This window comes from Ailuropoda melanoleuca, chromosome 8, assembly GCF_002007445.2.
Source record: "Ailuropoda melanoleuca isolate Jingjing chromosome 8, ASM200744v2, whole genome shotgun sequence".
Taxonomy (NCBI): domain Eukaryota; kingdom Metazoa; phylum Chordata; class Mammalia; order Carnivora; family Ursidae; genus Ailuropoda; species Ailuropoda melanoleuca.
The window spans coordinates 98,441,020-98,465,154 of NC_048225.1; the positions used below are offsets into that span (position 1 = coordinate 98,441,020).

At 36.1% G+C, this 24,135-nt stretch overlaps 1 protein-coding gene across 4 annotated transcripts in view; it reads left to right on the forward strand.

The window, feature by feature from the left end:
• Positions 1 to 24,135, forward strand: part of NEK7 (NIMA related kinase 7) — a 156,368-nt gene that overhangs the window by 117,709 nt on the left and 14,524 nt on the right. For 3 of the 4 annotated variants that reach the window (XM_034666988.1, XM_034666986.1, XM_034666987.1), the window contains 2 exons: positions 13,089 to 13,183; positions 17,306 to 17,419. In XM_034666988.1, the coding sequence (XP_034522879.1) occupies positions 13,089 to 13,183; positions 17,306 to 17,419 (209 nt within the window). Of the gene's footprint in view, positions 1 to 13,088; positions 13,184 to 17,283; positions 17,420 to 24,135 lie in introns of all 4 variants that reach the window. The other variant, XR_004627323.1, reaches the window with a different exon arrangement.

Consider the following 24,135-nt stretch of genomic DNA (forward strand, 5'->3'; position numbering starts at 1 on the left):
ACTTCTTTAGCTTGCCTGCCACTGCCTCGTATGAAAGTTCTAAACAGGGTTGACAAACATGCATCTGCAAGTTTAGGTGATGTGTTAGTCCAAATTACGTGATACAGAGAGTAAATTCATTAAGAAATTCTATAACATCAGGTTTTATCTAAATCAGTTTATGTAGGGTTATGTAGTTTTATGTATATATGTAAGTATATGTGTATGTACATAAAATAAATGGGGATACACATAATTACGAAACATTCTAAGACACTACCTGTAGTATAGCCAATGAGGAAGTAGCAATGAGATACTTTCTTTGATGAATGAATCGGTAGAAAAATAATTTCTTTCACGAGTTTTTTTTCCCATATTATTTTGAGAAAAAAATATTCTTTTTTTTTTTAAAGATTTTATTTATTCATTTGAGACAGAGATAGAGAGCATGATGGGGAGAGACGGGGGAGAGGGAGAAGCAGACTCCCTGCTGAGCCAGGAGCCAGATGTGGGGCTCGATCCCAGGACCCTGGGATCATGACCTGGGCTGAAGGCAGATGCTTAACCATCTGAGCCACCCAGGTGCCCTGAGAAAAAAATATTCTTAAAATAAGAAAATTTCTTTTTTTCCTGCTTGTCTTCTCTGCAAAGTGTAGATTTTGATCTGAAACTAACGTTCAGTAAGCAAAGTGTAGTTAACATCAAGAATTAAAGATTGAACTCTGGCCTACCATGGCGAGGTGGACCCAATAAAAAACCTATTTAGAAGGATCAGGAAAAATTCTCTGCTAACAAAGAATATAAAATAACAAGGAATAAATTCTGACACAGACTTACGTTTGTTGACTTTTGTTACTTTTAAATTATTGCCCTCATATGTTATTGTCATGTATTTTTATTTTTAAGAGCAAATTGGTAAGATTACTTCTAAGAGTTGGTTACAAAAAGCAATTGAAAATGTGGCACATATATGAATTTATTTTGCTTGTAGAAAATATGATAAAATTATAGATTTTATTCTGTGTTGATTTGTTTTCTGATTTTACTGAGGATAATATCTCTAGGGCGTGATTTATTCCTAGAGCAGGTCTAAATTTTAATGAAACTACAAATAAGTGAGATCTGTATGTAGTTCATACAGTTTACGTTAAATGAAGTTGATCTTGGAGCCCAATTTCATTCAGCTGTGTAAAGAAGACGTTTTTAGGAGTTTAATTCAAAAAGGCAAAAATTAATAGGATTTTAAAACATCTTGTTACAGTTATACACTTACATTTTCTTTTTTCCAAAATATATATTATTATTCAGAAGTGAAATAAAGGATACTGTTTTTACTTATTTTGATTCATTAATAGGAACTCACACTTCCAAATTTTTGTATTTTTAACAGTCCTTAAAAGATTGGCAAGCCTTTGAGTTTTTCAGTTGTGTGTTCATTTTGCATCACTTATTTGTATTATTTCATGATCAAATCAACATGCAGTAGAATCTGTAGTTCTCTCACATTTTCTGTAGCAAATAAATTGTACAGGTGGTCACATTTTGTAGTGTTTCCAGAACCATTTTTCTTAATTAAAAGTATGTCAACAAGGAATAGGATAATTTCTTGAAAACAGGCTTAAAAATTACAAATACAGAATCTGATGTTCCTGGATGTTCAAACCACGTTCAAATCCTCAGAATTGAAAAAAAAAAAAAAATCTCAGAGGCCTTCACTTTTTCTTCTTCTTCCTCCCTGCTCCCACCACATACAGAGAATCACAGTCTTTCTCTTTTCTATTCCCTCTTAATCCATAGTGGCTTTATGTTTAAACTAGGAAAATATTCTCTTGCTTCTAGTGTTTTTCAAAAAATCAACTATATATATTCCCAGGAGAGTTATCTTCCTAAAAGAGGTCATCTGATTATGTCACTTTCCCCCAAATCCTTGATGGTTGGTTCCCTGTTCCCTAAAGAATATCATGCAAAGTCCTTAGCTGAGTAGTTGGGGTCCTCTAGAGTTTGATGTCCTCCATAGCTTTCCATTGTTGCCATTGACTGCACAGCCCTCCCTCATTATGTGCCAGCTGTGTTTTTCCTCTTGCTTTGTTCTGAATATGAACAATAGCATGATGTTTTGGAGAGAATGGAGGACATCTGGATTTACATGTCCATTGTTCTGTAGGACTTTGATCAAGCTATTTATTAACTTTCTAACTTTTCAATTTCTAATTTATAAAAATAGAAGTGTGGATAATAACTATTTTATGTTGTGCCCTAATCTCTAATAAGACAATTTTCTCTAATAATACATGAACATAAAGGTGTTTTCATTCACCGTAATGTGCAGTTAAGTTGATTAGGTGGACATGACGGTGGTGTTGGTGGTGAAGATGTAGAAAAAGGAAGAGGGGGAAAAGGAGAAGGAATTCATGTACTGTTTATTATTCTATTAAAATACCTGAGTCGAATCATTTAAAAGACAGTTTTAGTACCTTCTTATGCATGTGCTATTCTAGGGCCAGAACAAGCCTCAACGAGACCAGTCATCTTCATAGATCTGATCTTATGGGGGGAAGGAATAGATAATCATCGTATGTCTTTGTTTTTTTTATTTGTTAGCCATGTGACAGAGTGTGACTAGGAGAATGTTAGAAGGGACATGGTCAGATAAGGCCTCTGTGAGGAGGTGGTGATGTTTGAACTGAGATCAGGATGGAGAAGAACAAGCTACACAGGGAACAATGTCTCAGGCTGATGGCAGAGCAGTTTACACAAAGAGGCAGACTCAGGATAAGCTCTGTCTGTAGAAAGTTTGCTGGAGAGGGGTGAAGGAAGAGTCTTAGCCAGATGTGGGAAAAGTTCACATTTCATTCCAAGTGCGGTGGCGAGCTTCTGCAAGGCTATAGTGGGAGAACAACATGACATGCTATGAAGACTGAAGCCATGAGCCTCTTTCGTCTTCTTCAGGATAATCATGCCCAGTATAGTCTGCTGTTTTCAGGTTCTTCTGTGTCCAGTGGTTGCCCCCCCTTTGTCTTTGAGTGTCTCTCAGGATATGCTACCCAAAGCTGAGCAGAGATACCATATGAACTCATTAGCCCATAGAACAGAAAGTTCGTTGCTGCCTATACTCTATGATCTAGACAGTTCCTGTGTTTTTGTGCTCTTCCTCCTTTTGTACATGAATTTATGTTAAGTCCGATCTTCATTTAGTGCTTTCGTATTGATTTGGACAGAGGGTGTTGCTAGGGAGACTAATTGTAGAATTATATATAACCCTGTGAATCTTACCATTTTTTTTATATTGTCAACCTTATAAATGTTATAGGTGTTAGAAAATCTGTTATATGTATGTGTATGTATATATATAATACATATATATGTGTGTATATATATACATACATATATGTATATATGTATGTATATGTCTATTTCTTAAAATTTAAATGAGGTCACATCTCTCTCCCTTAACTCAAACTTCTTGACAGTCTAGGTAAGTGGCTTTTAAATTTCTTGACAATGACCCCAGCAACACTGTGACCCCACAGAAACGTAACCATATATAATTAAAGCAAAAGTTTCATGTAACGGTGTTTTAACATTACAACTATGTTGTCTGTTCTATTTTATTTTCCTGAAAGTAATGCTAGTTGCAACCCACTAAGCTGATTTTACAACTCATTAATTAGTAATGACCTGCAATTTGGAAAACTCCGGTCTGTGTTTACAATGCTTTTTTTCTTTCTTTTTTTTTAAAAAGATTTTATTTATTAATTTTGAGAGAGAGAGAGCGTGAGCATGAGCTGGCGGGGGACAGAGGGAGAAGAAGAACAGACTCCCCGCTGAGCAGGGAGCCTGACATGGGGATCGATCCCAGGACCCTGAGATCGTGACCTGAGCTCTTAATAAAGGCAGATGTTTAACCAACTGAGCCACCCAGGCGCCCCTACAATATTTTCATGCCATTCCATTTACTTAAAGACAAATTCCCCTTTTTCTACCTACTTTTAGACATTGTCCTGACTTGCTGCTTGGCTATTAGGTCAGTTGATCAATCATAAATTCGTCATTTACAGTGTTTTCTGTGTTTCTGGGGGTGGGTAATAACATGCATGGTGGCTCTGTACAATTTGTAAGTCATTCCGTTCCCTAAGACCCTTCCCGAGATATGGGAACTGTGGGTATGGGTTATTCCCCCTCTAGAGTCACAAGAACTGAGGCACAGAGTGGTAAATGGACTGTAGCTAGAAGATAGTGTGTCTGTGGCTTCCTACTCCTGGCTTACTCTCCCAACAAAACTGATTTTTTCACCGTATCAGGGCCTTGTGGCATGTTCTCCTACTCTATTAATGTTGTCTTATTTGTTGTTTTTATTTCCATCTGCAGTTAACTTGTTCTGTTCTGTACATTGCCTAGGAACTCACATATGAGAGCAGAGTTTGTCCTCTCTCCTGGGCTTGACTGCTCTTGATGCTCCAAGATGCAGAAATAAACAGGAAATAGCCCTCTTGGATATTGAGGTCTTTCTTCACAGCCATTATGTCTACTGGTAACTGGCTGATATTTCTGAGGAAGTGGCTCTTCTAAACTGAAAACTACAATTGGACCAAAACCTGTGAAATAGGAACATGGCAGTCAGGGTATATTTTTCTCACATCACAAAATACAGAATATACTTTTGTTACACTACTTTCTTAACTTCCTCTAAAGTTTCTGTTCAGCAGATGTTCTGACCCAGAGGCAACTTGCTAAGGGATCAAGTATCTTTACCTTTGAATATTTAAAAATACAGGAGAAAACACAGAATAATTTTTATGTATTCCAAATATATGATTTTTAGTAAAATCATCATACTACCCTTATTTCTTATAATAATGACCCAGAGGAATCCTCTACTGCTATGAGATAGCAACAGCAGTAAGAAGGAATATGTATATAGCATTGTATAATTTACAAGCAGTTTTAAGGCACATTTTCTCCTTGTTCCTCAATGTTCTCTAGGTAGAGTGGCTGTTATAAAGTAGGAAACTGAGATCCTCTAATACTGAACCTGACCTCCGCTCCTCTACCATCCCTAGAATTCCTGATCTTTACTTTATATAACTTTTCTTTTCTCATTAGGACTTCTTATCTTCCCATATGCTATAAAATGTATTTGTTATGATTTGTACTTTCTGTCTCTCTCCTCCAGCTAAAATTTAACCTTCCTGAAGAAAGGGATCTTTGTGGTTTTGGTTTCCTGATGTGGTCCAAACACCTAGAAGAAGGCAGGGCACATAATAGATAATAAGTATTGATTAAATGATGAATGGGCATAGAGACAGGCTACACATCAAAGGATGGATTTAACTGAGTGTATCAGTAAGTGTGGGTTAGATTATGCTGCAGTAACGAGCAATACCAAAACCTCAGTTACTTGGCACTAAAGCATATTCTGTCTGGTCACCCAAAGTCCACTTTGGGCCTGTATGGCTCTCTAGGGTAGCTGCCCTCTCTCCCTCCATGTGGCGACATGGCGTTTCAGGCAGCTTCAGTCTTGTGTTATTTTCATATCAACATAAGTTTTTGCGATCTCATGAGGGTGAGAGAACACACCAGTCACTTACTGGCTCTGAATTAAACCCATTCTACTTCTTTGTAACATGGATTATGCCCATTCATGTTTCATTGTCCAAAACAAGTGTCAGGCCTTACCTATCTCAAGGGAGTGGGGTAGCATAATTCTTCCCTGTGTTAAGGAAGAGGAGAACCAGAAATAATAAATGTGAGCATTGTCCATGCCATGAGGTAAAGCAAAAATTACCTGATCTATTTTTTCTGTTGCTTGTTTTGTATTCTTTCCCTACTTCTTTATTTCTGTGATGTATTTGTTGCTGTTGTAACTAAAGCATAATTAACTCTCTCAATGGGCATGTGTGGTAGTTGTGAATGAAGAAGTAGCCATAGATAGCCTCAGGGAATTGCTGTCAATCTAAAAGGAAATTCTGAGCAGAGATTAATGTTAGGAATGGGATTAGGATTATTTTTCTTTCAGAGAAATTACTTTTAAAATCAGAATAATTCATGAGGTTTACCAGAGTATTGATCCCTTGTGACTTTTCTCTTGATCAGTAAGTTAATCCCTGCTGGACGTATTTGTGACAGGGGCCTTATTTTGGTGAACTTAAAAAATTTATAATAAAAACTATTACTTATCAAACTTCAAATACCAACTATAGATTAAGTGCCATGTAGCACATGAACTGTTTTCTGTTTTATATCTCTAATTTGACATTAAGGTAGTTGTGATTACCTAGATTAGTCATATCAGTTAATGAACAAGCCAAACTGCATTTAAATTACAAAAGACCAAAATTTATTCTTTCACTCTTCTTATGGTAAATGTATTGGCTTCTCCTACTTCCCCCCTCCACACCTCCTCTAAAAAACTCCCCAAAGCATAACTCATCCCATCCCAAAATAATCCAGTGAACTCTTAGGGGTCAAACATTTTTCAAACCGTATATGCTTCTTTCTTTAGCCCCCACTGCCTAGTGGAGTTCTTGATACGTAATTGGTTCTCAGCGCATTGAATTGAATATTCCAAGCTCCCATGCAATGCATGAATCATTAACACATTTGTATTTGTTTTCTATTACTGTCCTAATAAATTACCATAAATTTAGTGGCTTAAACCCTTCTTTTCCATCTCTACAGCCAAAAATGGTGGGTGGAATCCCTCTCACACTTCAAATCTCTCCTGCCCTTTCCCTTGCATCTCTCACTGATAATCTAGGGTAATCTATTTTAAAATCCATAATCTTACCTGCAAATTCACTTTTGCCAGGTAACATAGCATATACAGGTGTGACACCGGAGGGCAAAGGTTAATGGGACCAGAATTCTGCTTATGCTACTTTAGTAGACTTCATGGAGAGTTTGTTGTGTCTTCTTTTAAAGACTTGGTAAGGTGAAGTTAAAAGTCAGAGGTTTAATGAAAGTTTGCATTAAACTAAGCACTTTCTTTTTTGGATAGATATTTTGACATTAAAACTTCACATTTTTATTACAGACCTTTTTAAGTGTTTTATTGCATTGTGATGTACATGTGCTTTTTAGGGAAGAATATACCATACTTGGCATAATATAAATTTTGCAGACAAGTTCTCTTTGTCATTATTGTTAGTGTATTGGCACTTTTTTGTTTTGTTTCATGTTTTTGTTTTTTTTTTAACAAAAGTTTATTTAATTCTCAAGGGACTTCTCAGTTCCAGTCGTTTTTTTTTTTTTTTTTTTTAAGATTTTATTTATTTGACAGAGAGAGAGAGAGAGAGACAAAGTACAAGCAGGGGGAGCGACAGGCAGAGGGAAAGGGAAAAGCAGGCTGCCTGCTGAGCAAGGAGCCCAATGCAGGACTCAATCTCAGGACCCTGGGATCATGACCTGAGCTGAAGGCAGACGCTTAACTGACTGGGCCACCCAGGTGTCCCTCCAGTCCTGCTTCTTGAGTGGCTTCATGGACTAGAATATAGGAGGAGATAACAATTAATTTTAACAAAACTTAATTAGGAAAGCTAATCTGCTATAAAATCTAAACATATTATATACTCCAGTGGTGTATATAAGTAATTGGGGGTAGTTAGCTGCTATTTAGGCAAATCTGTTTGCATCAGAGTTGGATTTATTATACACAATGAAGTGTTTCCTGTCTGATTGCTGGAAAGGAGAAAAACAAATGAGAACAGTTAGATTAATAATGTTCCAATATCCATTTTGCTTTCTTTCATAATGTCCCCCAGAAGAGGAAAGATGGAGAATTTTCATTTTGCATGTACGTGTGTGCATTTAGCTATTACGTGTGTTTGTTGTACATCCTGAAAATGGTATAGATTAAAAAGAAAAAAAAAGCTAACTAGGACTCTCTGATACTGATCCTTGTGCTAGGTAATATTTGAAACCCCTTGGGGGGAAATTGTTGTTTTTGTTGTTGTTATAAGATTGTTTGAACTCCTCTTTACCTTCCACAGTGAGACAAATGGTTCTCAGATTTTGTGATATTACCAGAAGAGTAAATGCATGGCCATCACTCAAACCAGATATCAGAATTTTCACACCGGAGTCTCTTGAGTGTACAATTCATGTTCCCCACACTATTTCCAAGTGTGATATAGCTTCTGATTTCAACTTGGGAAATTAGTGTTCTTGAACCAGGCATTAAAACAGTTTCATTTTTGGTGCCAAGTGCCACCTGTGGTCACATACTGGTTTTTCCCACACCTTTCCCTAGCACCTCTCTGTGGATCTTTCTTTGGCTTATTCCCCTTCATAATCCAAGGTGGTTTGGGGCCATAAAGACAGCATATGTTCAGTCCGTGCTATAGGCTACTTTCACTGATTTATTTTTAACTTTCAGTGCTTTCTAGACTTAAATAATGGCTTTAGGAAGAAGCTATTATCTAATTTTAAACAGTGCACATTTAACCTCTCCATCACCGTATCAAGTATGTATTTAAAACAATCAGAGTAGCTCAAAGTAGCATAATTTCCACATGTAGCCTGTTGAACCCAGACCCTTATTCCTGGCTTTTCTTATGTACATCCTGACTTTTAGAAGATTTCTCTGTTTCTTTATTTGGAAGGATACAGAATTTCACAGCGGTCAGTTTTAATGGAATAACCATCTGTTTAAATGCAAGGGACAGAACTAACTGGTTTGAATTCCAAGTCCGCAGTTTACCCACTTTGTGATTTTTGGCAAATTAGCTGAACTCCCAAAGCCTCTTCTCTAAAGCAAGGTAACAGTAGTAACATCTCCTGAAGCTACTTCATAATAGTCCTCATTTCACTAGTACATGAGCCCCATGAGGTCAGGACTTAATCTGTTTACTTCTATCTCCCCAGCACCTAGAACAGTGTGTGCCCTGTAGTAGGGACCTTGCTAAACATTTGTAAAAGTTCAGCCAGAGAATACATGTAATGCATTTAACACAGTGCCTAGAGCAGAGTAACAGTAACAGTACAATTTCCTGGGTTTTTCTCTCTCTGCATTATTAAACTCTTAAAGGTCATCAGGTGCACTTAAAAGATGACAAATTTTATTTTAAAATTTGTCTTTTGCAGAAAAAATACTAGTCTACTGCTCAGCCATTCTGTTTTAACCTTAGATAATACTCCGTACAATTACATACATTGGGCCTCTCTCTTTTAAGTCTGCCAACATAATTTGTGGGCTGACTTAAGGGTATGAAGGAGAGAATGAAAATTAATTCTTATTCCCCGAAGTTTTGTGTATCTGTATATTTTTTTAAATCAAACTGAGGTATAAGATGACTCATGTCCTTTTAATGTTCCCACCAAGGCAGGTTCAAAGCTTCTTTTCTGAAGTTTGCTTTAATTCTAAGAGAGAGAGAGAGAGAAAAAGCAACATTTCTAAACTGAATTTGCTTGTTTGTACTCTCTGACCTAAGACACTTTGCTCGGCTGTCCTATGTAATAGTTTAAAAAAGGAGTATATTACTTTTTTCCATTTCACTTTCCATATGGATTTTTGTAGGGTTTTTATGAGTGCTGCAGAATTTAGAGCAAAATGATCTCAGAAATTATCTCCTCTTTCTCATCCCTGCATCTTAGAGGTGAGGAATGTGAGTAATAAGAGAAGTTAAGTGGTCCTAGCTAATTAATGAGGTAAGATGTGAAACAGAGTTCCTGACCTTTGACTGGTTTTGCCCTGCCTTCCTTGTTTAAAACAAACAAAATGAAACAAAAAAACAGCAACCCACTCTTACCATATAAACAGATGCCTCAGTAGTGCTATTGTTTTTCTCAATTCAAGTCTTTGTAGATATTGTACTATTAAATGTTGAAAAAATTCTGCATATGACTTGTTCTGATAAAAGGGAAGATATGAATTAATTTAGTCATATATTCCATAATAACATGTTAGCAGAATTTTTTAACTCTCTTAAACATAATGTAGAACTTCTGAAAATCAGTCTTCTTTTTGTTCAGCATAAATTTTAGAATCTATTTATTGTTAATAGAGTATACAAAGTGTAAAACCTTGCTCATAGCTAGAATAAGTCAACTAATGCAATTAAAGTTTGTTTCTATTTGAATGATTGTCTTCCTGTAGTTTAAAGAATGGTCAGATAACATTTTCAGTTGTTAGCAATTTCTCCCTACTATCAGCCTTTCTCTGTTTTTTATGATGTTAAGCATCCATTTCTTACTCACTTTCATGCATATCAAAAGGTTAAAATGGCGTAAATATCTGCTGTAGTACAATACATTCCCATTTTAGCTACAGCCATAAATTCTCGAAAGATTAGTGAAATTACGCAACCTGCCGTCTCCATGCCCCTCAGTACGTAGTAATTTGCATGATCGTTTTAATGTCTAATCATATCACTCTACAACTCTCCCTTTTCTTGTACAGCTGTTAAAAGAAGTCACAACATTCTTGAGGCAATAGTAATAATAGACACAGCTGTCGTGGATTTTTAAAAAAGGCTTTTAGGAAATAATTATATATCCATTAAGTTTGAAATGTGGAATACCTATCATTGCATTTAAATGTATTTCAGATTTTCCTGAGCAATTTAAACTTTTTGACCTCTCTGCTAGGTAGAGAGGAAGGATGAGTCTGTTTATGTGATGGGGCTCAACCCCTCTGCTCAGTGTCAGTCGGTAGAAGAGCCTTTGTCCCCAGTGGAGGCGCACTTTAGGGCTCCTGTAATAGGGAGCAAGTGGGAACTCCCTCTTAGGCTGTACTCAGCAGTTAATTATGAATCAGTCCAATTACTAATTGTAGTGCAGGATACAAACTTTCTCCTCTTCCTACATAATGAATCTTTCGGAAATGTGTCAGTCAAAAAGGTGAGTAGCATCCTCAGATTTACATTTTAATATATATTCAAGAGCTATATAATTTAAATATTAAAATAAAATGTGCATATTTAGCATAAGGAAGTTTGTTATTTATTAAATGAAGAAGAATCGGTGTCTAAATTTACAGTATCCACGTTAACCCAATATGCCACGTTTTGTCATGACCTCCAGCAGCCCATTAGAAAAGGCTTTTCTTCGCATTAAAATGTTTTGCCATGTAAGTTTAGCTTAGTGGAATTCCTCATCATTCTTTTCCTCTGCTTCCTTTGCTTGCGGGTCGTCTGTGGGTTCAGTTGTGTTGCAGTTAAGGTGTTACGCTGGGGCTAAACTCTGTAAAATGCTAGCATTTGTTCTTTTTTTTCCCTATCATCAATCTTTCACACTCATATCAAACCCCTAATGTAACAGCAGGTTTCCCAGAGCTACTGGTTAAAATTACCTTTGCTTTTGCTAAACTATGAACCTTCAAGCCTCAGTGTTTTCAGTTGCCCCCTGTGGATTCCGTGAAGCCTCTCTCTGCACATTCCTCACTGCCAGTCACTTGCTTTATGTCCTGAAACCAGGAGCCTGTGCAGAGCCCCCTGATTGTTGCAGCTGCACCCACCACCCTTCGTTAGATGGAGAAAGGGTGTAAATGCCTCCAGTAATCAGTGTCGCGTATGCAAACTACAAGGGAAAGTGGTGGGAACTCCCCAAGCTAGAGAGCTTGTGTTTATGTTACCCGATAATAGTTCAGATTGTTTAAAATCCTAGCTCTTTCTGAAAGTTTCTTGGCTTTTGTGACCCTGACAGAGATTGGCAGATTTACTTGTCTTCGAAGTAAATGCTACACTGAAATAATTTATTTCTTAAGGTTTGTCTTACTAATTGCCTATGTGAATAGTTACTATTTTGTTTAAATTTATTTTATCGTCCTGTGTGCCTGTTCTTTCTTCACTTCTCCACTTCCATAAATACTTCCCCTTTGTCCATTACTGACTAGGACTACCCCCATTATTAGTAAAAATGGATTCCAATATAGATAGGATTTCTTGCGAATACGCAGTTCACGATGTTTCCACCTTCAGCGCAGTATAGTTTCCACACACAACTATTAGGTTATTCTTTTGGAAAACTGACTCCTGCCTTTGAGGATAATGCTTTGATTATTGGTGTGACTCTTCCTGTTCCCTGTTCAGTACTGGGAGTTACAGTCTCATTAAGACTTACACTAAATATCTGGGGAGTTCTTGAAAATTAATAGAAAAAGGAGAATGCCCTTCTCTCTGTGAGTAGCAGCATATTTTTGGTAGGTTTTGCCTCAAGCAAGTAAAATTCCAAAATGTTGTTCTCAAACTTTGATTCCCTGTCTGGCAAAAAGCCTTAGGCTAATGGTGGTGAAATAGCCATCTAAATTTGAAATTTAAGATACTCACTTTGAAAGTCGTTTAAGTATTTTTACCCTTCAAAATATAACATACATGCTTTGCCTATTTTTAAATATTTAATAAATTTTAATCTATCACATTACCATTTATTATGTTAGCCTTTTCTAAAATGGCCATAAAAAAGAAAAACAAGTATGAGCACTTCAAAAGAAACAAAAATAAAAATTATCTAGAGTATTTTGTCTTTAAAAAACTCGCAGTAGCATAACTCAGACATTTTCCCAGAGATGTCAGTGACCTTTCACATTTGTTATTATATGATCCTTTGATGTACAAAAGTCTGTTGTATTCTTTCTAAAATGGTAGTAAGTAGGGTACTGAAATCACTCAAAATTTTAAGAGCTACAACTGTGTTCTAAGGATTATTTCTATTAAAGTTAATGAACATGATTTATTTATACACACTACTGAATTGTTATAAATTAATGTTTATATTTAAGTAAATGATTATATCATCGTGCTTAATTGTTTGGGATATGCAAGCCATATTTTTTCAAGATAAAGAAATGAAGCCAGTGTGAATCACTTAAGTAAATTTTCTTGTTAGAATTCCTTGTTTTTCCTTTAGTTAAGGTCCCAGGATCCTCCCTGAATCCATCAAAAGTTTAACTCACCACACCCTTTTTAATATGGGGTGGATGTCGATGTGCTGCTTAAGGGTCAGGGAGCAGAGGAAATTAAAGAGTTTTAAGTATTGGCAAAAACAATTTCCTGATTCTAATGAATGATTTTGGTGACATAGTTTAATCTAGAGTATTGTGTGTAAAATTTCTTAACCTCAGCTGCATCTTCATTTTTATACTCCTCTGGTTTGGTTTGGTTTGTTTTTTGCAGTGGGTACACCTTATTACATGTCTCCAGAGAGAATACATGAAAATGGATACAACTTCAAATCTGACATCTGGTCTCTTGGCTGTCTACTGTATGAGGTAGGTAATGTTGATAAAGTCCACATAGTGATGTATTTTTTGTTACTGTAATATATTTCCTCTATCCTTATAGTATACACTTATTTTTTTCTGGATGGTGTTTAAGAATTAGCTTTTTAATTAGAAAGGGTTAATTCGTTGACTTAGTAACTGCTTTTATAATGGTAACTATGCATTCCTGCACAATTACTTCCTCTAATATTTTTAAATTGTTTCCTTTTAGTGAGAATTTTATTATAAAAATGTTTTTAATATTAATATGATGTTATCCTGTGTATCTTATTTATAAAAATGTACATTTGAACATCTGTAAGGTAACTTGCTTATCCATGCATAGCAGGAGAGGTATAATGGAATGGATTAAAAACATGAAAGCATGGTAAATATATTTTTCAATATTTCTTTTGCTCTTACATAGAGTAATTTAGCTTTAAGGATAGTAGGTGAATAGATAATTTTTCTAGGTTACCACTTAATTTCATTTCCATGAGTAACAGTTGTATTGGTAAAGCTTAGTGAAATACTCTCTCTCCTGTTCTACTGGTGATAATTTATCAAAAGGAGAATGGAATCGTCTACGTACATCCTCTAACAAATATTTCAGTGTAGCAATTTGGATGGTTAGAAAAAAAGCATATTCTATAAAAGCACATTTTACATCCATGTTATAGAGTAACGGTATCAAAAAGCACTCAAGACTAGTGACTTACGTAAATTTATTGTTTAATCAAATGATAATTCTCCTAGTGATACAAGCTTTAAGTCAGAGCTGCTAATTAAAGCTTAGTCTACATCTGAGTAACTATTTTAATAAAATAAAATGAAGGAAAATAATACATGGAATCATTTTCATGTTTTTTAATGTATACAAAAGAAATCTAAAGTGGATAGATAGAAACCAATATATTTCTTACTCTATATTTTGTGTTTCCTGTCCCCCTGACTTAAATGAAATATATCATGAGATCATTTATTTTAATTGCCCAACTATTACTTGGCAGTAGAGCATTAGAAGGCTTATTTTTTTAATGTGTATCATGAGCTTTAATTATTATATTATGGTTTACAGATTCAAATTTCCTTAATTTAAGGAACCTGAGATTATTTTGTTCTTCCTAGTGAAGTGACTAATGACCACTTTAAAAGAACAGATTTTTAAATGTTCTTAAATAACATTCCTTGGATAATTTTTATTATGAAAAATTATGAATTTGTGATATGACAAAACATGTTTAGGTATGCACATGAGATTAAAAGAGATTATGCTCACTATATTATATTCTGTTATTAATTTGCTACAATGCTGAGATTTGATTATACTAAATTACTAAATGTTTAAAAGTCACTTTGTATATTTTTAAATATTTTTTATTTATTTAGGTAACGTTAGGTTCCTCAGGCCATAGTCTAATATTATCAAAGTGGCATTTTCCTTTTAAACACCTGAAAGTAAACAGCAAATTGGTTTGCACTAATAAGATGAAATTTAGCAATGAAAAAGAAAAAGTTCAATTAAGGAAATAAATGTTTTTTGAGAAGTTTGCAAATTCTTTTAGGGCCACTGGATTCTTATGTCAAAACTGAAATAATTCTTCACATTCTGGATTTGCCTTTGAGAGGCAGTGTCCCATTTTTATGTGTGTTTAAAATGACCACCAAAATAGAAATTATTTCTTTGGACACTCTTACATCCATGAATTTATGTGTTGTGGATGATTTTGAGTTAAAGTATTTATCATGATAATGTTAGTTTTCATCTCAGTGAATTTTCTCAGTTCCTCTATGCAAGTCATGTGGAAGAACTAAAATTTTTCTAAAGATTTAATTTACCTTTATGTTCTATCTCCTTCCAGTTATGTTTCAATACGATGTTAACAGAAATACCCAGCAACTTAGCCTTAAAAAATTGGCCACAACCTCTCATGGACATTTTATATTATATCCCTCTAAGAATTTACTATTAACAATGAAAGAGTGGGAAGGTTTTTTGAAAATGTATTTTAAACTCAGAAAATTAGACTTTCAAATATTCCTGAAACCTCAAAAAAAAAAAAAAAACTAGCAGTACAGTTTTAATTGATATGCAACAAAGTAGACTTTACTAATTAAAATCAAGATGCTGTGCTTTTGCTACACGGACCTTTACATGGAAAAGTAGGTTTTACACATTTCCTTTATTGTTCAGCGCAGCAATTGCATCCTTACAGGGTTGTAGGTTGGTGGCTTACAGTTCAAAAAAAAAGAGAGCTGCCACCAGCCCCGAAGACAGACAGTGGGCTTTCGTCCCTCCGACACCCCCAGAATACTAATCAGGAAAGTCAGACCCTGGAGGTCAGGGAGCAAGTCAATCATTCTAGCGATCGTCTCAGTGTGGAGGATCAAATTAGCCTGAAAAATTCAGCTGCTGGGAGGAGAGGGCGAGCAGCTGTCAGGGGCAGCATCGAGATGCACTAATGAACCAGATGAATAGTGCAAAAGCTTGAAAATAAAAACAGGACAGTTGACATTTTTCATCTGTCAAAGCAGGAGATGCATGAAAATATACTATTCCTGTTTTAACTCCTTAGGGGACATTCAGATTTTTTTTTTTTAACACTCTGCAGTATTGAGACAAAAAGTACTGTAATGAACTCCTAGCTTATGATAATGAATATATGTACATTTACGTAGGGTTTTTGGAAACATGGAAAGACTATAGTTATATATACGGTGTATTTTTTAAGGTGGCCTCTGTCATAAAATGTCCTTGCATTTTAAACAAAACAAAACAAAAATGTGTCATTACTGATAGCTTCTCTTCTAGAAATTTCCTCTCAGATGGGGGGTTTTACATGTTTAGAGCCATTTATATTGTTTTTACTTTTCTCTCATGTGGAACAGCCATTCCTGAGGTGATTTTATACAGGTGTATGTAGGTTTCATATAAAATGTAAGCTAAGTAAAACCATGTCCAGCTACTTTGCAGGTTTGATTTCCAGTGCCATCCCCTCCTCGTTTAAGGCTCTGAAGGAGTTAAAGCTCTGTCTGGAGCACCAGAAGACAGATGAGAGCCATTTTCAGCTTGTCCTGTCCCCACTGACGCTCACTGAGTAGCACAGCATGGACTAGCGTGTTTCACACACACTCTGCCTGTCTGGGGAATGTACACATTGTCCTTCCAAAATCAAACTTATTAGCACATGTAGAAAAGGGTGACTGACTTTGGGGCAGCCTCGCACTCCGTGTTGTATTCTCGCTGCTGCGGTTCAAAGATTTAGAAGGTTTTGAACAGGATGCGAACATTTTAAATTGAATTTTTTAGTTTGTAACCCTGCTTACCACACTACTTGCTTGCACTTTAAATGTCAAGTTAGAACCTTGTCTTAAAATAAATTTAAATTCAATAATGTCTTTTTTAAAGTTGATCATTCTTTGAGTCTTTTTTTTTTTCTGCATAGAAATCTCATTCGGATGCCTTGAAGTAGCGGCTATGACTCAGAGCTTTTGAACATGTTAGTGTTTTTGAGACATTATCAAAAGAAAAGAAGTTCTAGTTCATTGTAAACCACTTGAGGGTCAGTTATAACATTCAGATTGAGAACCCCTTTTTTTTCCCCTCAAAATAACCCTTCCCTACAGGAACTATCGTGTAAAATGCTATACATTCTACTCCCTAAACCATAGCTTAGATTATAATTCATTTTCAATTTCTGTTTCATTTTAGTGATATTTTGACCATTGCATGGTTGATATATACCATCGATGTCCATTTGGTCATGAGCTATATTACTTATTTTTATGGCATTCATGAAGAGTTTTAAGTCACTCTGTGGTCTTTTTCTTAATATTACTTTATGTCGTGTGTGTGTGTGTGTGTGTGTGTGTGTGTGTATAAATATTAATATGTGCTAACTGTTTTATCCCTTTTAGGGAATTTTAAATATTGAAAAAAATCCCAAAAATTGAAGTAAGATTTTTAGAACTTACCGAATAATTTCAGGAATATTCATAAAAATCAAAATGCCCAGATAACTTTTTTTAAAGTATTTGTAATTATTTTCTACCCGAGTGTAATATACTTGATGAAATCACCTTTAAAAGTTACCATGTAACTATATCAGTTTCATTGGGAGCATTTTACAGATGGCTGCATTACAGAGTCCTTTCTATGGTGACAAAATGAATTTGTACTCGCTGTGTAAGAAGATAGAGCAGTGTGACTACCCACCTCTTCCTTCAGATCACTATTCAGAGGAAGTAAGTCATTTTTCAGCCCATGTGTTTGTCTGTTGTTCATTTTGCTAACGTTTGCATTTTATTAAGATTTTTTTTTTTCTGTCCAGAAACACAAATGACAAATATGGTGGCAGAATTAGCACTGTACATTGTTTTCCTTCTCTTGGAGACTTACTGTTTAAAGAGTTGGCACTGAAGTCCCTAATGTGGAGTGGAACAGAGCACAGCATGTGGTGTGGAATTGGTCACTTCCTAGGTGTGAGGAGAAGGGGAGCTGACTTTGCAGCCTTCTGAACACGGAGAAGGGCAGAATTCATGCTCAGACCCCAGCTCGAGTTGACGAGCATGTCTGGTGCCCTTCTTGATAAGGCCACGCCTCATTCTCACAGCCTCAGAACAACCACTATAACTTTCTGCTTTGGCAGAACTTCCCTCTCATCCGTGTTTTCCAAAATGTGAAACATCCATCTCTTAGCTCTGTGTCTCTCAGCCTTGTTCTTTCAGCTTTACCCTCCCTCCCTTGACCATGCCTGTCCTGTCACCACCTCACTATTGCAATCAGATTCCTATGGGAAGTGTTTTGAGGTTACCATTAGCAGACATGTTAAAATGTATATTGGATGGGATTGAACATTTTAGAAGACTCTACTATATTAAAATCTGGGTCGGAATCCTTGCTTGCTTGGTAACCCATTGAAATGAGGTGTTTTGGCTCTACCCAACATACGGTTTCTTATCGAACAAAACGTCTCCCGTTTAAGCCCAGTACATTGTGATTTTGCCAGTATTTAAGGAGGAGGTAGGCAGAACAGCAGTATCTTGGGTTAACTAAATGTGCTCACATAACTCTTTTTGGAAAGCTTACTGGGGAATCTACCCAGAGAAACCACTGTCTTGAGTTAGGACATCTCACCCTCTCATGAGCAACAGATTTTTCGCCCAAGGGAGATGGCAAGGAGCAAAGGAAAAACATAAAACAATTATAACATTCACTTATTAGCTAGTCTTGTCACTCTTTCTCTCTTGAAATAAATAGCAATCGGTTTGAGTTTTATATAAGGAAAATTGAGTCAGTGTAACTTGAATAATAAATATCTCTAAAGAATTTTTACCATACGGAAAGCACTTGAGGCCCTAGAATGTTGTAAGTACCTTTTTTTCTGTGGTTTTGATACTAATAATCAATGATGCCTCTTTTTGTTGTTGTTGTTGTTGTTTGTTTCATAGCCTTCGTATTCAGGTAATTAAACTAAACTCTTATGAGGCAATGATAATTTAGAAGTCTTATCTTCATTTGATGTTAATGCTATTATGTTAGCCATTTTTAATTACTATTTTGGGTATAGAATATAAATATGGCATTTCACAAAACCAACTTCAGAACTCCAGGCCTGGAAATACAGTAGGGTGTGAACAATAATGCAAAATGATGGCAAGAATGTCAGGGGCCGCTCTTTGTTGTGTCATTCATGCTGTCTTCTTTTTTCCATGAAGCGCATGAATATTTCACATATCTGCATCCTCATCCCCTATTCTTCTTGACTAATTTTCAGACTGTCTGAATTTGCATTTCACATGGTAGCTGATTAGGAGATGCCGAGTGCAGCAGTGAAGCCGCAGCAGGCGGTTACCATGGTGACCTTCAGCAGGATTTTAATGATGATACCACTAGTGGTTCGTTGAAGTCGGCCTGCCTGCAGGGCTACTTCACTGCGGCTAAGTGTGAAGTTGGATGTGCGGATTCTCAGCCAAGGGGCAAATATCAAAGCCTGGCCCAGATAGAAGGTCTTAGAGTTGGGAGAGGAAAATAAGATTCCACTTTTTACTTCACTCTGTAGAGTTACCAGTTTCGAAAAGAGATACAAAGCAAAACACGTTCTGTGGCATACTTTCCAGAAAAGACAGGACATGCAGTTCCTCATATTGCTAAAAATCCGGCCTTGTGCTGTGGGGAAATAGAAGGCTATACCACTAGGTAAACATGGAAACTAAATCGTATGAAAGAAATGGAGGTATGAAAAATACAGGCTAATAAAGTGACTTTAATCTGTTCAGTTGTGTAGAAAAGTTTTCAGAACAAGAGCTTTGAAATGCAGATGTGCTAATAAATATTTTCTCTCCTTATGCAGGAACTCTGTTTGTAAAATAATTATTCAGAATTTATGGGAGCAAAAAACCTGAACAGATTCAATGCTGCCATACTTGAGGGGTATCTTAAATATTTCCTTATATAGTAGGCTTTTTCGATCTTTGCAAAGTTCAAATTGCCATTTAATTTTTTAGCATGGCAGAAGATAGGAAACAATGAAAAGTGACGTATAAAGTTTTTAAACAGCGAACTTTCACTAAGTGTTGATTTTACAGCTAAAATGGTAGCAGTCTCTGTAACTGTTTGAAGAATGAAAAAATTAAGCATATTAATGTCCCACTAAATATCTATTTGAAAACTTCTCAAATTGAGTTAGCTTACTGCTAAATTTTTAAGGCTACTGCCTGAAGAGATTTAGAAGGGAACATTTCATGAAAATAGTAGCTATACCCCCAACCAGCCTTGATCAATAGGATTAAGGAACTCTATAAGATTTATTTCTAGGTATAGTCATTCCAATTAGAAGAAGGGTTTAAAAGCTTGAGAGTTTTTTTATTTCTTATATTCTGAAAAAATACAGATACACTTAAGTGTTACAAACCAAAAATGAGAAATAGTGTCCTTTGGAAAAATAAGCCTATATGTCAAATCTTTCCTTTTGAATTATGCTGTTGTTATTATTACGCACAAAGGATTGGGATTCTAGGTTGAAATATGTCAGCTGTACATGAATGATATTAGGATATGTATATTTTGTAGCTTACTAAAATGTTTTTGTTTATGACAGTATCTTTTGGTGTTCAGAATTCTTTCTTTTTCCAGTAATGATCTCATCCATGTATCAGTGGGGAACTACTGTACTTAATCCTAAAAATCTTGAATTGAAAAGATAGATATTTTTCCTTAAATATCTCTTAAGTTTAGTTAAACTTGGTATCATTAGTGATGGTGAAATTAACATCTGTGAATCCAACATTTATTGAACATTTACTATGTACAAAGAATTATGACTCAAAGCCCCTTTGTGATCTGATCCAAGTTTATCTCTCCAGACTTATGGATTATGGGAGTCCCTCTTCTTTCCTTCACTCTATCAGTGCAGGCTCTACTAAAAGTTCCATGAATTTCCATGATTTTATGGATGCTGTTTCCTCTTTCTGAAACATCCCTTCCCCTGTTCTTTACCAGGCAAACTTCTCTCTTTGAAAAAAGCTTGGGTATCATCTTCTGCATGAAGTTATCCTGCTCCCTTTTCTTCTCTCCCCACATTCCCCCACCCCGCCTTGGCAGTACACTGCATGACAGTTGTTTCTTTGCACGCGCGCACACACACACACACACACATACACACACACACCCAACCTCTCACCCCTGTCTAGTTCCTGCCCCTGAGGAACAGTAACTGCTTTTTATTTGTGCATCTGTAGGGCGTGGCATATTAAAAATATTCAGTGATTGATTAAGGAAATGAGGAAGTGAAAGAGTGAGATTGCAGTAATAAATGAAAAAAAAATGCACCAATTATTTGACTACTGAATGAATGTGGGAAACTTCTCCAAAGAACTCTCCATTCAGTAAAGGTAAAAAATTACTCAAAAGACAGGTCAGAAGTTATGATGATTTTATTTTAATGATATTACCCACTATATGACTTTCCATTCTTACCAGCAAGCAGTGTCATTTCTGGAATGCCCAGTGTCCATTTCCTGGAAAATAAGACAGATCTTTTCCTTCAATTTCAGTTTTTAAATTCTTTGAGAGTCACAGGAGTGGTCATCAAAAGTATGCATTTTCAGGGTGCCTAGATGGCTCAGTGGGTTAAGACTCTGCCTTCAGCTCAGGTCATGATCCCAGGGTCCTGGGATCAAGCCCCACATTGGGCTCCCTGCTCAGTGAGGAGCCTGCTTCTCCCTCTCCCTCTGCCTGCTGCTTCCCCTGCTTGTGCTTTCTCTCTCTCTCTCTCTGTCAAATAAATAAATAAATAAAATCTTTTTAAAAAATGCATGCATTTTCACTGTTGTTCACTAAATTATCTCATGACTCTTAAGTTGAAAAAAAAAACAGTGAATAGTTATACTGACAATTATTTAGAAAGTACAGAATGCAACTCTATACTAAGTTCTTTTTAGCCAACATATTTTTTGAAAATCTGAGCATTAACATCATGCAGAATATAGATTCGGTCTCTTTCAATAGTTTTTATTTATTGTAAAAAATTCCTAATTGAAATAGAGAAAACATGAGAAAGATTGAATAGAAGTGTACCTTGGTGGTTGCTTTTGGCAGATCTGTCTTCGTTTTAGGTTTGAACAGAGAAATTTGGATGGAAGCTCTGTAAAGTTGGGTCAGGGGTTTGTAGACGGAAGTGAAAAATGGAAATAAGTAGGGGAGAATAGGGTGATCTTGGTTTGAGAAAAAAGAAATTAAACTGAGGTTTTGAAAAAACAATGCTTTGTGTGAAAAAGAAATTCAGTACCTATAGCGCATTGGTGAGAGGGTTAAAAGCTCTTTAATGGGGGCGCCTGGGTGGCACAGCAGTTAAGCGTCTGCCTTTGGCTCAGGGCGTGATCCCGGCGTTATGGGATCAAGCCCCACATCAGGCTCCTCCACTATGAGCCTGCTTCTTCCTCTCCCACTCCCCCTGCTTGTGTTCCCTCTCTCGCTGGCTGTCTCTATCTCTGTTGAATAACTAAAATCTTAAAAAAAAAAAAAAAAAGCTCTTTAATGAAGTCGGCTCTATTATAGCAGAGTGCTCGTTGATCTGAACTGATTGCCATCGCAGACACTGATCTGTTTAGGGGTCATTGTAAGTTCATTGTAAATAAGAAAAACTTTTGTAGGACACGATATCCATGGTTGTCCTCTAATTATATTTTTGAGAACTTGCTAATTCAGTAGGTCATCTTCATTTTATTCCTGGAGAAACCAAAATGTTATTTGGGAAATAGAATTATTGAGCCAGTAATCAATTTTCAGATTATTTAATGCTTCTCTTGTGCATTAAATGTGTTCATTTTGTCACTGTATATCTCCAGCTCACAGATCGAAAGGTATCTGTTTTTATTAAAAATCAATGAATGGGACTACTTCTCAAGTGCATAATTATCTTCTTAAATATCAACCTAAAAGGTCACATCCAATCAAAGAACTAATGGAGAATGAATGAACTGTCATAAAGTTTTACCTCATAAATAGCAAACTTTTTTTTACTTTAACCCCCACCCCCTTTTTTTTAAGAGAAATGGAAGGCAAGAGTGGGGAGGGTTTTGTTCTATCTTTCTGTATTCCCAGAAATACTTAAGTAGTACTTTACTTAAATGCATTAATTAAGAATTTCTAGCACCATTTTCGTTATTCTTAAACAAGAAAAGTATTGATTTTTCCGGCGTAGTTTAAATATAAGGATAAAGAGCTTTTTCTAGGCTTGATGATCCATGAATAACAAAATAATAATAAATTTTTAGTTGAACTAAACAGACTTCCTCATTCCACCAGATATTTTCAGGTTCTTGTAGAGTATACATATATTTACATGGTTTTAAATAAAATTGGAATACTGACTTTTTTTTCAGCTGTAAAAATCACAATTTTTTTTTTAAAGCCACATAAGAACTTTCCTGTTAAAGAAATAAGGGCGTGGCCTTCTTCCCATTTCACACATAAGCAGCTAGAGAGCCAGGTAGTGCCAGAGCCACTCCTAGGCTCCAGCATGCCTCCACTTCACAGCATCCCACTGCTTATGCTACAGGGTCACGCAGCCTGAGGTAAGCTGTCAGGTGTTGTGTGAGTGAGCATTTCATGATTCCTTTCCACTGTTAGACTTCGTAGTCCTTCATCTGTCTTTTCTCTGTTATCACCCACCATGTTTACCGGGAATCTCTTTCCTCTGCCTTATGCTAAGCGGGGGGGGGGGGGGGGGGGGGGGAGAGGGTCACGTAATAATGAAAGGAAAGAATGAGGAAGCTATTTGCAAAAGGGTAGCATTATTCTTACATATTAGAGTACGTAGACACTGCAAATGTGTCCAGTAAGTCAGATATGTTGATCCATAATCTGCTAATTAAAAAATGTGATAGTTCATCACAATTTTTCTAAGATACAATTTATTTTCCAAAAGCTTACCCTTAAAGAAAGAGGACTGCTAAATGAATAATTTAGAAATTACACTGAATTTTTTACCTTTTTTTTTTTTTAAAGACTTTATTTATTTATTTGAGAGAGAGAGAGCATGAGCAAGGGAAGAGCAGAGGAAGAAGGACAAGCAGACGTGGGGCTGTATCCCAGGATCCTGAGATCATGACCTGACCTGAAATCAAGAGTCAGACGCTTAACGGACTGATTCACCCAGGCATCTACCCAACATTTATAAGTAATTTTTGTTTATATTTAAATTCAGAGTATGTTTGGGACACCTGGTGGCTCAGTCAGTTAAGCATCTGCCTTAGGATCAGGTCATGATCTCTGAGTCTTGGGATCGAGCCCCACATCAGGCTCTCTGCTCAGCAGAGAGTCTGCTCCCTCTGCCACTGCCCCTCCCCCTGCCTCATGCTCTCTCTCTCAAATAAACAAAAATGAAATCTTTAAAAAAGAAAATTGAGAATAAAAAAGCTTATTATGAAATTTGAGTCAGTAACAAAAACATGACCTC